A 16,419-nucleotide genomic window follows, 5' to 3' on the forward strand; every position below is an offset into this window, starting at 1 on the left:
CCATCTTTGTGTTTTCAATTTGCCATGTTTTGTCTTTGCTTTTATTCTTTTTCCTTTCTTGACATATTGCATCAATCTTTCTTTAGTCCCTTGTGTTTTCTTGAAAATTATAAATTAATTTTCAGGCATCTCCCACTTAAGTCAATAATTCTTTCCTGAAACCAAATGTTATGTATGAAAATGTTAAGTTAGAGTATATTTTCTATCATTTTAAAATGGAAAATATTATAATGGGTTATATGTCATCAAAAATCTCCCATTCAGGTTCCTAAAACAACCAGAACATCTATATATCATTAACAAATTATCATGTTAGAACGAAAAATTAGAATTGCATTCTGATCAGAAACAATGTAATTGTTAACAGTTGATTTGATGCAATAATTTGGCCTCTTAGCACCAGTAACATCTGAAATTCATATCCCTTTGTCAAAACTTGGGCTTTGTAAAGTGACTACAATGTGATTTCCACATTCTACTACAATTGTACTTGGAATATAAATCAAATTATTACTTGAACATCTTTAAAATACATGTTTTTAAAGTTGTATTGAATTTTGAGGACATGAATACAAATTTTGACAATAGATGGAAAAAATTATATGGAGACATATACTTCTATAAAATGAGTATTTAAAATCAAGGACACATTCACAATATTAACAAGCAAGATGTTCTGTGAGAAGTATTCATATATTCCTTTGGTAATTACCTTTAACGTTTCAACGTGCAATATTCCCGAAGTTCATTTCAGCTGAGGAAGAGGAAGAACTGAGTTCATTTTCCTTTAATACCCTGGACCCATTTTGTTGTGCTACCATCTGGCCCCTTCTGGCAGATCTGCTTTCCATAGAGTCCTGGCCTCGCACATGACCGGGACTGTTACCTGGACATGCTCCTCATGGTGTGTGCTATCATGCTTCCCTACCTACAAAAGTCACATCACAATGAAATCCACAAAAGAATGCCTAAAGTACTCGCTGATCAGTTTGGGGTTCACCTTTCCTTAAACCTATCTAAATTTTCTCTAACCATCTTGGGTGTTGTCCCCATCATCAAAGTCCCCCAATTGCTCTCATTAAGGACTTTCTACCTGTCACCATCAGAGGGCGACTTTCAATAGTTTCCTGGATCTAGGCTCCCTCTTGGGGTATAATTCCAAATTGTTCCAATTTCTTTCCTCTTCCATTAAAACTCTCTGGGACCCACTATCATCAAAAGCATCTTCCCAACCCTTCCCTAACCTACTCTTCAAATGTAAAAGCAGTTAGGTCCAGATGTAAAATCAGAGAGATACCCTTCTTTTTCTCTAATGTGACTAGTTTGGACATTTTAGATCTCATGTCTTTCCCAAGTATCATCTCTCTCCACTCATCTGCTGATCTATCCCGAGTTTGCTTTCAGTCATTTCTAAAGCTAACAATCTCTAGTCATGGTTCTTTGTTCAGTAGGTTTGCCTGCTGCTGGCCAAGGCCCTGCCACTGTTCCTGGGCCAACCTGACTCCGCACTGAATGTGTAACAGAGGCAGACTCCCTTGAGGGATCGTTTTGCCTTTGGAATGGCATTGTTTTATTCTTGCTGTAGGAAGAGGCCCCTTTATCTTCCTCTGGCCATTGCTATACTGTCATGGCACTCAGAAATGTGATTTGATTAGAACATAACTAAGGGACAAACCAGGGTCAATTGAGAGCACAGCGCAGAGGGTGGGTAGGTAGAAGTGCCTCAGAGAGGCTACAGATAAGCCACATAGACCCTTTGATAGTGCTTCTATCTGCTTTTTCCTTGGATCTAGTATTTCTTCTATCAGGATGAGATAAAAAGGAAGAAATTTTGGAATGGATATCAGGTAGTTCCAACAATAACTTGAAACCCAAAATCTCACAAGGTTCACATGAAACCTTTTTTTAAATTTTTTTAAGTTGTCAATGAACCTTTATTTTATTTAATTTATATGTGGTACTGAGGATCAAACCCAGTGCCTCACACATGCAAGGCAAGCGCTCTTTCCACTGAGTCACAACCTCAGCCCTACGTGGAAATTTTTAGTTAAGTTTTTATTCATTCATTCAAACAACAAGTATTCTGCATGTGCCAAGTGCTACTGCCCAAGGCACCTGGGGATAGAGTTCAAAGTGTTTACCACATTGGAGGGTATAATCTTGTGAAGGAAATGGATAGTAAATGAATGAATATATTAGGGATAAATCTCTAAGAACTTTGAAAAATAAAAAAGCATAGCAAAGAGAACACGATTGGGAAAGAAGGAGCCCTATTTATTTACTTATTTATTTATTTGGTATTGGAGATTGAAAGCTGGGGCACTCTACTATTGAGCTACATTTCCGGCCTTTTTATTTTGAGTCAGGGTCTTGATAAGTTGCTGACCCTGGCCTTGAACTTTCAATCCTTCTGCCTCAGGCTCCCCAATAGCTGGAATAACAGTGTTCACCACTCTTCCCAGCTAGGAAGGCCTTTCTTGTAAGGGGATATTTGAATAGAAAAATGAATGGAGGGAGTAAGCTATAGGAAGTTCTTGAGAATAGAATTAAGAAAGCCCTGTAAAGGAATGACCTTAGCATATTTGAGGACTAGCAAGATGTCTAAGATGGCAAGAGTGGCTGACATGACAGAAGATTAGCAGGAGGTGAAGTTAGGAAGGGGCAGGGAGCATCTTAGGATAATGGGAAGATATTAGAAGATTTTGAGCAAGAAAATCATTGTTTTTTAATATTAAAAATAATCTATATGTAGAAATACATTTCTCTTCCTTTTTTGTGTATTTGTTCCACTGTGAGGCAAGCACAGCCTGCAAACTCAAGAAAATGACATACTTAGGCTATTATTCATAGACTTTTCTTCAGGGCCCAAGAAAGATCATTTGGAACTCTTTCTTATAGAAGTCTATAATTTCTTAAGGGGAACAGAGCTAATGAGAACCTCCAACATGCAGTTAATCGCTGCCTGATAGAGTGCTCACTCCCTAACATTGCTTCCATTTTTTCTCTCTCCTAGTAAAGCGATTTATACCAAGAAAAGAAATGACTGTTTAAACAGGCCAAAGCAACAGGAGACTTTGGATTGGGCAAGGATGTCTGAAAAGTACCCATATTTCAGATTTGGAATATATTTGAAGACATAATCAATAGGACTTGACAATGCACAGATTGGATGTGTAGAATTAAGAATAGAAGGGAGTGACTAGTCAGAGTGGCAATTATCTAGAACACAAATAATAATAAATGCTGGCAAGGATGTGGAGAAAAAGGTACACCCTTACACTGCTGGTGGGACTGCAAATCAGTACAACCACTCTGGAAATCAGTGTGGAGATTCCTCAAAAAACTAGGAATGGAACCATCATAGCTATCCCACTCCTCAGTGATTATCCTAAAGATCTAAAATCAGCATGCTATAGCGACATAGCCACTGCATTTATAGCTGCACAATCACAATAGCCAAATTATGGAATCAACCCAGATGCCCATCAATAGATGATTGGATTAAGAAAGTGTGGTTATATGTGCACAATGGAGTTTAGTCAGCCGTAAAGAAGAATGAAATAATGACACTTGCTGGTAAATGGATGGAAGTGGAGAAAATCATGCTAAATGAAAATAAATCAGACTCAGAAAATCAAAGGTTTGAATACATCTTCTCATATGTGGAAGCTAGAGCAAAATAAGGGAAAGAAGGCAATGGGGGAGGGGATCAAACATAAAGATAGGGGAAGGTGAGTGGAGTAGATGTAGGAGAATGAGAGGGAGGAGAGGGGGGAAAGGGGAAGATAAGTGGAATGACTTTAACGAAACCATGTAATATTCATATGTAAAGATACCAAAGGGAATTTCACTTATATGTCTACGTGAAAGAAAGGAAGTTTAATAGGGTAGAGGAGGGAGAATAGAAGGAGGCAGGAAATGCGGCTTGAAATAAAATCCCTTGCATGTATGATTTTGCAAAAATGAACCTGATTACTATGTATAATTATAATGTTGTAATAGAAAAAAAAATGAATAGGAGGGAGTGAGAGAAATCAGGAATAAACTTCAAAGGTTTTTTTTTTTTTTTTTTTTTTGCCTAAATAACAGAATGAATGGCATTGTCAATTACTAAGATGAATAAGACTGAGGGAATGGGCTTAAAGGCGAGGGAAAATCAATAATTATTTCCAACTGTCAAGTCCAAGCTACCTATTAGACATCCAAGAAATAGACAACTCTTGCAAATAACCCCTATCTGGAAGGCAAGCTCCAAGAGGACAGGGACTTTTGCCTGTTTTATTTACTGCTGTATTTGCTGGCCTGTGGTAAACAGAATGAATTGAACAGAAATTGAATGAATGAATGAATGAATGAATATGAGTCTGGGGCTTTGTGGTTTGAAGTCTTGGCCTGTGGCCCGTGCTAAACAGAATGATAAAAAGCAAACTGGCAACAAAGATCATTTATCAATACTCCAGATGCCCAGAGAAATTGTAGATGAGCAAACTGCTTTTGCCAGAGAGATGCTGACAAGAACTGGAAAACAGGAAGGATTTTTCTTTTTTTCCCTTTCTACACTCCAATCTTCCACTAGTCCCTCCTTCTGGCAGAACCGAATAGGTAGTCCATTGGGTAAGGGAATGTGGGAAATGAGTTTGCATCTCAGAATGGAGTTTAGAAGGTGGAGTTTGGACCTGAGAAACAATATGTAAATAACTGGCATGGGAGGCTACTCACAAGAAGCACAGCATCTAAGGGGCATCTTCCTGTTATCTGATGGAAACCAATGCTTGGATTAGCCTGACATATGTAAGGGAGAACAAAGAGAAGAGCTGGCCAGAGGAATAAGCCAAACCCATTTTTACAAACACTTAAATGTCTAGAGAACTTCTTGAAGAAGAAAAGGAAACCCAAATAGCAATAAGATTTTCCTCTTGAGAGAAAGCAAAGTGAGAAAGGGAAACAGAAGAGACTTCCTCAAAATCCTCCTCCTCCCCACTCCCATCTCCCTAACTCAACTGACATTTTTAAAAAAGTTTTGCCACTATTGAAATTTAATGCATGGTTTGGTATGAAAGTTTAATATATGGGAAATATTTATAATATATAGTTTGGTACAATTATCTATTTTTCTTTATCACTGTTGCTGGCTCTAACAGCGTCCCGAGTATGAAGTTATTTGGAAGAACTGGAAGAACCAAAAACATTTACAAAGTAAGAAGGTTGGGAGGAAGCTTCTTGGTTTTGGTCTCACAGAGATGGCAGTGAACTAGTGCTCGTTGCCCAGAATCTACCCTTCATAAGTGGACTCGATTATAACACTCAATGGTAACTCAGTTGTGACACTAGGTCTCCCATATGAGGGTAGAAAGCTATGAGATTAATTATTTGCCTTCTTCATTAGACAGGCATCTGAACTGATCACATCTATTTCCTAAATCATTCTGTTTTGCAGTTGAGTCTTTGACATTTGGATTTAAGAATCTTCTTTCTTCCATTGAGTGAGATCAAGGGAAAGGCTCTAAAAAGAAAAGAGTGTTGGGGATACCTTGACAGGGAAGAGCAGCACATTCTTTCCTCCTTCATATATCATATTTGAAACATTTAGAAATTTGCCCTGGTGGCCATATTTGGATTCTAGGTTTTTCCTGAGACCATCTTCCATCCCTTACTGTACCTCTGGTATATTTAAAATCTCATTTTTCCCTTTTTGTTTCTCTCGTGGTTCCTATCCACCTGATATTCTAATGCTAAACAATGGAAGTTACAGCTTCTACTCTGTCTAGTAAGTACACTTCCCCACATTTTTAACAGATACACAAATGAATTTCATGGCCTTGATTCCCAGTTGTCAGATTACCAATCTTCTGCTCAATCTCCGTATTCTCCATTCCTGCCAGTCTTTCTTGGCATCTCATTTATGCCAGAGAGGCAATTGCTGTTGCTGTATTCATATCATCATAAAATTCATTAACTGCACAAATCATTTTTTATTCATTCATCTCTGAATAATGCTAATTCTATTTAGAATGGATGTTGGTAAACAGAAGGGGTGAGTGAATTTTAAACCCTTGTTCCACTTTCTGCCTGTGGATGGAGGATAGGTTGCTAGGCAAAGCTCTTTACCCAGTTCCCAATTTCTAGCAGATTTTCATTTTTCCTTTGCTAAGAAGATGACTTTCTGAAACTTCAGTTTCCTCGTTCTGTGGTATCTGAACCAACTTAGAACATAAAAACTATAACAGCCTGGATGTTGAAGTATTTAAGGTACCAATCATGTCTCTTCTCCATATGGGTTCTGAGGCAATTAATAAACACATTCAAGAATCAGGTAAGTTCAAAATATCAGGGTTTTCTTTTTCCTTTTTGCTCAAAGCTGGTTTGGAGACTGTGGCTGGGTCGTGAACATAAATTTGGCTTCCTAATACATCCCCTGAAACGGAACTACTTGTCTAGTCACTAATAAAAGTTTGACTTCCCCTCTAAAGGAAGAGCACCATGTGTTGTTGGCAGTTGTTTGAAAAAGAGTGAACCCAAAATGAAATGTGATACCCGTGTTCAACATTACGTGCCACCACGTCTTCTTTGCAGAAGGAAGGTGATTCTTCTTTCCACTTTTACTTACCTTTCATACCAATGTGTGCAAGAGGGTAGATGATTCTATCTTAAGAACAGTTAGAAATGAAAGAAGAGGAAGAATATAGTTCGGTAAAGAGTACTGCCTGAACATGCCCTCATCTCCTGCTCTTTGCTCCTGAGGTTACCTCTCCTGGAATGCACTGGGCCACTGCTAAGATCCCATCCTTTCTGCCCCATCGTTACCTGGAGAGTGAAGTCTCCATCTGAATATAAAAAGTAATGGAGGTAAAGGGATGAAAAGGAACTATTCTTGGGTCCCAACTTAGATCCACGCTCTAGTTGTAGGAGGAGATGACCACTCTGAGTTTTGGTTCAGGCTGCCCTTGTGTCTCTGGAAAAAAGAGAGAGAGAGAGAGAGAGAGAGAGAGAGAGAGAGAGAGAGAGAGAGAGAGAGAGAGAGAGAGGGAGAGGGAGAGGGAGCGAGAGAGGGAGAGAGAGAGAGAGAGGGGGAGAGAGAGGGAGAGGGAGGTAATGAATCAATCAATGGATATTTACATTATCTTTTGCCAGATAATTCATATTCTTTTATTACATGGTCCCTGTTTCTGTGAGCAAATCCTGGCTCTTCCATCTCAAGCCTGATAGGTTTTTTTCAGTCTCTAGAAGATTTTTTATCTGCCTCTTAATTGGCAGTATTGGGTTTTTAATTAAGCTTTTGGTCATTTTGTGAGTTTTAATCCATTTTTGTACCTTCAGAAATTGTAGTTCACATGCCACATTAAATTAGATGTTTTGTTTCTTTTAATATGACATCATCTCTTCCCATGATTTATGTGGCTACTTTCTCCTGGTTCTCCTCCAACTTCTGACCTCTGTCTTCAGTGTTCTTCATACCATTCACTTATGATGTTCTTCCTTGGTTGCTGGCCCAGTCCAGGGCTCTGTCCTATGTTAGTCTCTTTACAGTCCACCATTTTTCCTACTTGATCTCATCTACTCCAGTGATTTCAGCTAGCACATATAGTTGTGGCTGATGACCAAATGTGAATTCTATCCCAAATGTCTTAGTCTGTTCAGGTTGCTATAACAAAATGCCATAAACTGAGTTACTTATAAACAACAGAAATTTATTTTTCACTGTTCTGAAAACTAGAAGACCAAGATTAAGGTGCCAGGAGATTCTGTTTCTATGAGGGCCCGCTTCTTGGTTCATAGATGACCATCTTTTTGAAAGGTCCTTATATGGCAGAAAGGACAAAGATGCTCTCTGGGGTCTCTTTTATAATGGAAATAATCACCTCCCAAAGACTCCACCTTCTAACACCCTAATGTTAGGGATTGGGCTTCAACATACAAACGTGGGAGGAGGACACATGAAAGTCCAGCCTATAGCATCAAACATATCTCTCCTAAGCTCTAGACCCATCTTTTAAACCATTTACTAGACAATGTCCCCACCTGTCCATCATACTTAACTGACAAAAACAAATTTTAACATTTATCCTCAAACTTGCTCCAACTCCTTTATCCTTAATTTTATAAATTGCATTTCCATCTGCTCCAATAACAAAATTAAAAATGTGACTCCTTAGCATGGATTCAGCTGGTTTCCAAATCTCTTTTTGGGTGTGGTACTGGGAATTGAACCCAGGGCCTTAGTGCTTGTAAGGCAAGCACTGTACCAACTGAGCTATATCCCCAGCCCTAGCTTCTAGAACTTAATTCTACCTTCCTGGTATCTTTCAGATATCCTTTTATCCCTCTTCACTGTCACTGCCTTGTTCAGAGTTTTTATCAGTGTATGTGCTTTGGGTTGCAAGCCACAGAAACTAACCTTTTCATTTCTACTAACTTAAGCAAAAGGGGAGGAGTTATTTGAAAGGATATTGGGAAAACTCAGAGAATTGAAAGGAAAACTGAAAAACCATGCTTCAGGGAGAACTAGATTTGGGGTAGCTCTGGGGACCTCAGCAAGAGGTACAGATGCAATTATCTTTCAAATTCCTGGTGAAAGAAATCACCCAGGACTAGGACACAGGGGTGAATGGAATAAGTATGTGGCAGCTACAAACTCTTACCATTGCTCAGCCCCTTCCCAACGCCGCCATAACCTTCTCATCTTGCCTCTTTTCAACTGTCTAATCTATAATTCTTTATTTTGGGACCAGGAATTGGAACCAGGGGTGCTTAACAATTGAGCCACATCTCCAGTTCTTTTTATATTTTATTTAGAGACAGGGTCTCGCTGAGTTGCTTAGAGCCTTGCTAAGTTGCTGAAGCTGGCTCTGAACTTGTGATCCTCCTGCCTTAGCCTCCTGAGCTGCTGGGATTCTTGGCATGCACAACGGCACCTGGCTCAAATCTATAATTCTTACGTCTTTCCATTCTACAGTTCATGCTGCCACAGTCTGCATAGCTCTGAAATGTGTATCATTCAATGTATCTCTGTACTTAAACATCCCTTGAAGTAACCTACAAGCTGCCTAGCAAAGATCTTGTTTAAGGATTTGAATCCTATCTACCTCTTTTACCCCTCCCATAGATCTGATGTACAAGACATTCTGCAATTATTTCACTTCTCCTAAATAAGTCGTACTTTGTTGTATTCTTGTGTTTTTGCTTGTGCTGCTCCCTCTTTCACAAGTGTCCATTTCCTCACACTTACCTTTGCAGGCTCAGTTTAATATTAGTCCCAAGTCTTTCCCAGGTTCTTCCTGTCTGGAATAAGTGCTCTTCCTCTTTGCTCCCATAGCATCCTGAATTTGTCTGTAATAAAGGCATCACAATGTTGCAGTCATCACCTTCCTTGTCTCTTCCTAGGTAAACTGTGAACTTCTTTTTTTTCTTTTAATTTTTTTGTACTTGTAAATGGACAGAATGACTTTATTTTATTTGTTTATTTTTATGTGCTGCTAAGGATCAAACCCAGTGCCTCACACACGCTAGGCAAGTGCTCTGCCACTGAGCTATAGCCCCAGCCCCTAAACTGTGAACTCCTTAAGGTAGAGGATTACAACTGGGCTGAGCATGGTAGTGCACACCTGTAATCCCAGTGGCTCTGGAGGCTGAAGCAGGAGGATTGCAAGTTCAAAACAAGACTCAGCAATTTAGCAAGGTCCTAAGCAATTTAGTGAGATCCTGTCTCTAAATAAAAATATAAAAAGGGCTGGGGTGTGGCTCAGTAGTTAAGCACCCCTAGGTTCAATACTGGGTAACAAAAAAAAAAAAAAAAATTACAATTGATTTATTTTGGTTCCTAATATATCATAAATGTTCAGTAAATATATTGAAATAAACAAATACTGACTTTGAGTGATTAGCATACAAAGCACAGAGGGTGCAAATATACTTAACATTCACATTTCCATTTTTAAAGAGCTGACTGCCTCGGGGACAGACAAGATCTGCATATAAGAAATTATAAGTAGAACTACAAGATACTATATACATACACCTAAAAACAAAAACAAAAAAGAAAAAACAACAATAAAAACCACCAAAGCCTGTAGGCTAGAGTTTGAAAAGTCTTCTCTTGAGAAGCTTGATCTGAACAGTAACATAAAGAAAAAAGATTCAAATATTTAGGGAGAGTGTTTTAGGTATAAGGAATAAAGAGAGGAATGTTCATTGTGTTTGTAACACTCTGAGGAATGGGGCGAAAATGTTGGCTAAGGAAAAGATGGATTAAGAGATGCTGATCAGGTCAGTGTATATGGAGCGTGCAGGGTAGAAAAATAAATTGGAGCAGATTGTGTTTAAGTATGTCTTTGTTCTATTCATTCTCTGTCTTCAACATAGAACACCTCCACATTCTAGACTGCCTGTTCATCACAAATTCCCTGTGTCTCCTCCAGAATCCAGAAGAGAATCATTAAGATATTTTCAAAATGGAAAATTTCCATATCAAGGAATTTTATCTACTTCCCTAATGTCCTCAAAGGTATTGCTCACCAAATCTTTCAGATCTCTCTCTCTCTCTCTCTCTCTTTCTGTCTCTAAGAATGACGGTCTCACTCTGTTACTCAGCCTGACCTCCTGCCTCAGCCTCCCAGGCAGCTAAGGCTACAGGTACACACCACCATGCCCAGCTAGAAATATTTTTATTTTGAGGGTTGTTTTTGTGTTTGTGTGACTTTTTTTCCAGCCTGGGCTCCCACTTGACTAGCTCCTTTTTATTTTCGCTTTAATATATATTCAAACTGAACTTACAGTTCCAAAAAAATAAAAATAAAAAATGAGGGAGGAAGAGGAGGATGAGTTTATTAGTCTACTTCTTCAGATGGGAACTTTTAGGGTTAAGCTGTCTAGTTCCAAACTCTGGATCATCATCTTTAGACCATTGAACTAGACATAAACCCTAAAAAAAAACACCTCTCGACCTGAACACCGAGCTTTTCCCAAGTTTGTGTTCTTTACGGGAACTATACATCTATACTATACATTTATGGGCTATACATCTTATGGAAGTTCTCCTTGATTGTCAAGGCCTCCAACATGTGATTCCATCAGGTCTGCCTACCATTATGTTTTACTACTTACAACAACAATCACCTTCCAGGAAGGTGGAAAGTTTCATACACCATCCTGCAAGGAGGCCCGACTCAAGCTCCACCTTTTTAAGGAAGCCTCTTCCCTCAACCTAACTGACACATTTTTTTCTCTAAATGGTGCACTCCACATCATTAACCTTTATCTCCATTTCTCATTGTCTATGCATAGAAAACCCCCTCAGTACATATCCACACTTTTTTTTAGCTTCTCAGTCCTAATCTATGGATGGGTGTAGTTGTGTTAAAAGGAGAGGAAAGTTAAAAGATGGCAGTTCCTTCAACTTTCTCCCTCTACCAAAACATGCAAATTCATTTATTTAAGATATTTGTGTAGGTAAATCTCTCCACTATCATGGATTTAGAATGTCACCTTTAAATCCTTTGGTTAATGCCCTCCACTTTACAGATGAACAAATTGAGAACTCCCCACAAGAGATAAAGTTCACCTCATCAGCATGTATGTCATTGTTGCTTCACAGTTAATTATCACGTCTGCTCCTCCCACTGGTCAAATAAACTTAAGTTATTGCAGGCAAGGATCACCATGTTTTGTGTATTTTCTCTATCTACAATATTGTCTATCAGTCTCCTCTTGTTTCTCACACAGGATCAAGAAGAAGGCTGGGCACACAGTGTGTGCTAAGGAAAGAATGTTTGAATTGAACTGAATCACGGCAGGACCTGGACCATTTAGAGACACTGAGTTTGGACTTGAGTGAATGCCTGTCTTAGGTTGGCCCAATTAGCAGTGAATAGCAATGGGCGAAGAGAGATATGGCAAGTGTGTAGTCTCATTTGCTTAACTAAGTTATAAACACTGTTTTATACTAGTTTACTTTTTATCCCAAAGCACTTTGAACAGTGCTAATCACAGAGTAGAGCCTCATTAAATACATTTTAATTGATTGTTTGCAGATCAAAAACCAGAACCTGGTCTTTGTTTCATGTAGCAACTATAGCCAAAAAGAAAGCACTATTGGACTAAAGAAATGTTTTTCATGTAGTTCGAGGTCTTACATTGGCCTTGAAGAAAAGGGATCCTGTGCTGCCTTTAAGGTTCCAAAGAATCATTTGAAAAAGTACTAAAAGTAAAAATTGTTATTTATTATTAGATAACTTACAGCAGTATGTCACATCAAAAGGGCACAAATTTCCAGATGTTAAGTTGAATTAATTTATTTTGGTCTATCCACAGTGGGTGTCCTTCTTCCCTTGGGACCATTTTTAAGAGCCTGAGTTAATGGTACGACTGGTAGTGCGACGTGTAATCATCCCTGGATGGGATTTGATCCTGAATTCAGGATTGTTTGCACCATGCTGTAGCCAGTTGATCTACCAACTACTTAGCTTGGCTATTTCTACTTTTCTTACTTTGGACCTTTTTCAGCTAACCTCACTTTTAAAGGAAAGAGGTTTAGTCGAGGTACTTGCAGAATTCTTCTGAATTTAAACTAGTTTAACCCCCAATCAGAATTCTCTCTGAGGAGGAAGAGAACCATTTATTTGAATCATTAACCTTCTCTTACTAATAAGTATCCACTATATTCAGGCAGTGAATGGAGTGACAAAGAATCAGTCAGGGAATCCAAAATACTTTATTATTAGATATTGCAACTTCTGCCCTTTCTCCCCTTTTTCCCCAGAGGGGGATAGGTGTCTAGTGAGGTATGGGAAAATAAGTGAGTTTGAAAATATTTGCCATTAATGGTTAGTTTTACTACCTTAGTTCTACAAAGACAAACTTTTAGATGTGGTTAGGAAGATGAGATAGACAGTAATCTAAGCAAGGTCAATAAGAACAGGAAATTTAGTTGTGAAGTTCATCATTGGCAAAGACAGTGCCATTTCCAGGAAGTGTAGGAGTAGGCATTCAAAATAGTAGGAGGTCTTTAAGAGTATTCTGAGGGTCTAGTTGCCCAAAAGTATTTCTTTAGAAAGTCAACTACAGCTCTTCTTTGGGTGATTTAAAACTCCTATCTTAGAAGAAAACAATTCATTTGGATGTTAGTGGATCGCTTAGATGTCCCACATATTCGACCTTTTAAACCAAAATTTTCTCCAGCATGCAGACTGGATAATGAATATGATTCTTACTAAACATTTAATTTGTGATCACCTAATTAATAATCTTCTCAATTAGGCTCCTAAACTTAGTTGAAGGAGACTGGGAACATCCAGAAGGCCAGGACACTGAATCAGCAAATGCAATTGGCTGTTCTGCCTCTTTTTCAGATTTCAAAATGGCAAACCAAAGACTTCATCAAATAGGCCAGTTAAGCCTGAGAAAGGAATGGCTGCTGATAGTGACGAGGTAAGGAAAAGCAGTAGCACAAGTTCACGTGTAATCTTCGGGTTTGCTTAGAGTACTTACCAGCTGGGGCTACACATTCTGATGGGAAAGCAAAATGGGGTAAAGGATGATATACAGAACAATATTAATTTATCTCATTTTGTGAAAGAAGCATAGAAAAAAGAGGAGACCAAGACACATCAGCAACAAATCAGGGTGTGGAGCCCAGGAACCAGAAACCTATCTCAGGGAGGAAGGGAGTGTTAATCCCTGATTTACCTGGACTTTAAAGCTACCTCTTGTAGCAGAGCTCCACTAAGCGTCTTGGTTGCTTTCCCAGCATTAGCATATTCAAGTGAATTTTCTAGGCCAACTTTCATTTCATCAGCCAGTGATAATGCAAGTCAACATACAAAACTAAAAACATATTCCAATTTGGACAATCTTGTGGGTTTATTCAACCACTGGAGACTAATTTGGAACAGAGATACAATTCCCTCAGAAAAATTCAGGAGTTAAAAACATTTTCCCCAGGGACTTTCTCCCCTAGAATTAATTTGAAAGAAAGAAAGAAAGAAAGAAAGAAAGAAAGAAAGAAAGAAAGAAAGAAAGAAAGAAAGAAAGAAAGAAAGAAAGAAAGAAAGAAAGAAAGAAAGAAAGAAAGAAAGAAAGAAAGAAAGAAAGAAAGAAAGAAAGAAAGAAAGAAAGAAAGAAAGAAAGAAAGAAAGAAAGAAAGAAAGAAAGAAAGAAAGAAAGAAAGAAAGAAAGAAAGAAAGAAAGAAAGAAAGAAAGAAAGAAAGAAAGAAAGAAAGAAAGAAAGAAAGAAAGAAAGAAAGAAAGAAAGAAAGAAAGGGAAAAGAAACAAAAACAACAACAATAACAAAAAAACTTTAAAAGAAAAAAGTCTTCATACCTTTCTCCCCAGTAAACTTTTCTTAGATTTCTAGTAGTTAAATGTTACATATATTTGCAGAGCAGGTTTTTCATAATATGCTTTTGTTTTGAACAAACAGGTTTCAGTTTTCTGAAAGATAATATAAATTAAAAGATTGTAGTTTGGATTTGCCCCATAATTCATCTCATCCATATTCTTTCCAGTTCTCCTCCAACCCCAAGAATTGCCAGCTCCTGGCACTTTCCTCCCAGAACAGAGTAAGGACTGGTCTCCCATGTTGTGTGTGTCCCATTCTTAACTACTTCCCTTTCCTCTGTTGGCCTCCTCACTTTATTCACCTCAAGCTTGTCTCTTTTTCCCTGTACCCCTTCGAACCATACCACCTTCGAAGCAATCTTTAGAAATGCTGATCCACAGAAGTTCAAAGCCAGCCTCAGTAATTTAGCGAGGCCCTAAGCAACTTAACAAGACCTTGTCTCAAAAGAAAATATTTTTTAAAAGGACTGGGAATGTGGCTCAGTGGTTCCATGCCTTTGGGTTCAATCCCTGGTGTCAAAAAAAAAAAAGAAAAAAGAAAAAAAAGATGGGTGTGGTGGCGCACACCTGTAATCCCAGTGGCTCAGGAGGCTGAGGCAGGAGGAAGGAGAGTTCAAAGCAGCCCCAGCAATTTAGTGAGGCCCTAAGCAACTCAGTGAGACCCTGTCTTTAAATAAATACAAAAAAGGGGCCCCCACCTTTCCCCCCGATTGCTGACTTCGCTAAGGCAGAAGAAGGTAATTCGGAGCTCTCAACTCCTGTGTTCACACACAACGCACTCCTTGTGTTCCTCCCTTGGGTTCATACTTAACTAACCCAGGGCTAAGCAAGAAGGAGGCAGCAGTGCTGGGAGCAACAGGCAGCGGATGAAAGGCAGGGGATGAAGGAGGCTCAGCTCCTCTGCTACCAGAGGAGACACTAAAAAATTCACAAATAACTAGCACTACCACCAGCGCAACAATGCAAAGAAGTAGACAGAAGCAATACTAAAATCCAACTACTTTTTGGAACATTTTTGGAAGAAGAGTATTGAAAGATATTAAAAAGTGCACTGTCTTTTCTGCCTTCCTCTGGGTTTGCTCCCAGCCCTGTTGACAGACTGGTCCCCATGGTCCCCTTGCATCCACAACCCTTGGGTTGTTGCCCTTTTGTGACTTGCTTTTCTCCTTCAAGATGTCCTCCAGGCTGATTGCTACTCCATCTCACCCCGACAGATAGGGGAAAGGCAGAGGAAAGGGTGTGATTCCTGGGGGTGATATGTCCCTGTCGGAGCTTGGATGCTGTGCTTGTCGACTTCACCTTGGAAGAGCCTTACCTGACATTTCATAAGTCTGGTCTGCATTTCCCTTTACAAGCTTCCCTCTCAGAGCCCTGCTCTCCTTGCCGTGGTTCTCATTCCAGAAACCCAGGGTGCAAAACATGAAGGCCAGCGTCCTCGCTAAGTGTGCATTAGAGACTAAGGTGAGGTAGGGAGAGGAATACTGTTTAAATGGGAGTAACTTGAAACCAATATTTCTTCTTATTGTCTTTAGATTTTTGATTTCATCGGGCAATCCAAATTTGTCCTAAAGAACCTTCCGTACTACTCGGTTCATCCAAATTTGGTAGGTGGAAAAATGTTTCCCCAAGAGATCTCTAAGGATGAGTTTCAGCAGCAGAGCAGAGGTCCCCTGCAGAGCACTGCTAGTCCTCGATACCTCCCAGGGCCAGGGTCCCCTTTCCAGGACAGTGAGGCAGAGCAGCCCTGGGAATATAAGGTTTGAGGCAGAGCTTGGATCGTGGTGGTGAGGTGGGAGGGGAGACCTGTGCAGAAAGTGGTCCTTACAATTGGTATTTTTTCATATGAGAAAAAAATATTTATAATCAAGGAAAACATATTTATAATCCAGGTTCTCCCTCTCCTTTCCCTGCCTCTTATCCTCCTATCGCGTGAAAAGCAAATTTAGTGGGCCCGCCCTTTGCCCACCCATGCTTTTAAGTGACATGCTGTGTGTTTCCTGATGGGACAGCTTTTCCTTTCTAACCTCGTGCTGACGAATGCCTGTTAGGGCAGCTGTGCCTGGGTAGAGGTGTCAGAAGGTGAGAGG

At 39.3% G+C, this 16,419-nt stretch overlaps 1 protein-coding gene across 1 annotated transcript in view; it reads left to right on the top strand.

Moving 5' to 3' along the window:
• The window catches only part of TSGA13 (testis specific 13), a gene marked incomplete at both ends in the record, with an annotated part of 45,617 nt that overhangs the window by 20,874 nt on the left and 8,324 nt on the right, over positions 1-16,419 (top strand). Inside the window, 4 exons of the mRNA XM_079150371.1 lie at positions 13,344-13,422; positions 14,500-14,553; positions 15,734-15,793; positions 15,865-15,936. Coding sequence (XP_079006497.1) covers positions 13,344-13,422; positions 14,500-14,553; positions 15,734-15,793; positions 15,865-15,936 — 265 coding nt within the window. The remainder of the gene's footprint in view (positions 1-13,343; positions 13,423-14,499; positions 14,554-15,733; positions 15,794-15,864; positions 15,937-16,419) is intronic.

This window comes from Sciurus vulgaris, assembly GCF_902686455.1.
Source record: "Sciurus vulgaris genome assembly, chromosome: 8".
NCBI lineage: Eukaryota > Metazoa > Chordata > Mammalia > Rodentia > Sciuridae > Sciurus > Sciurus vulgaris.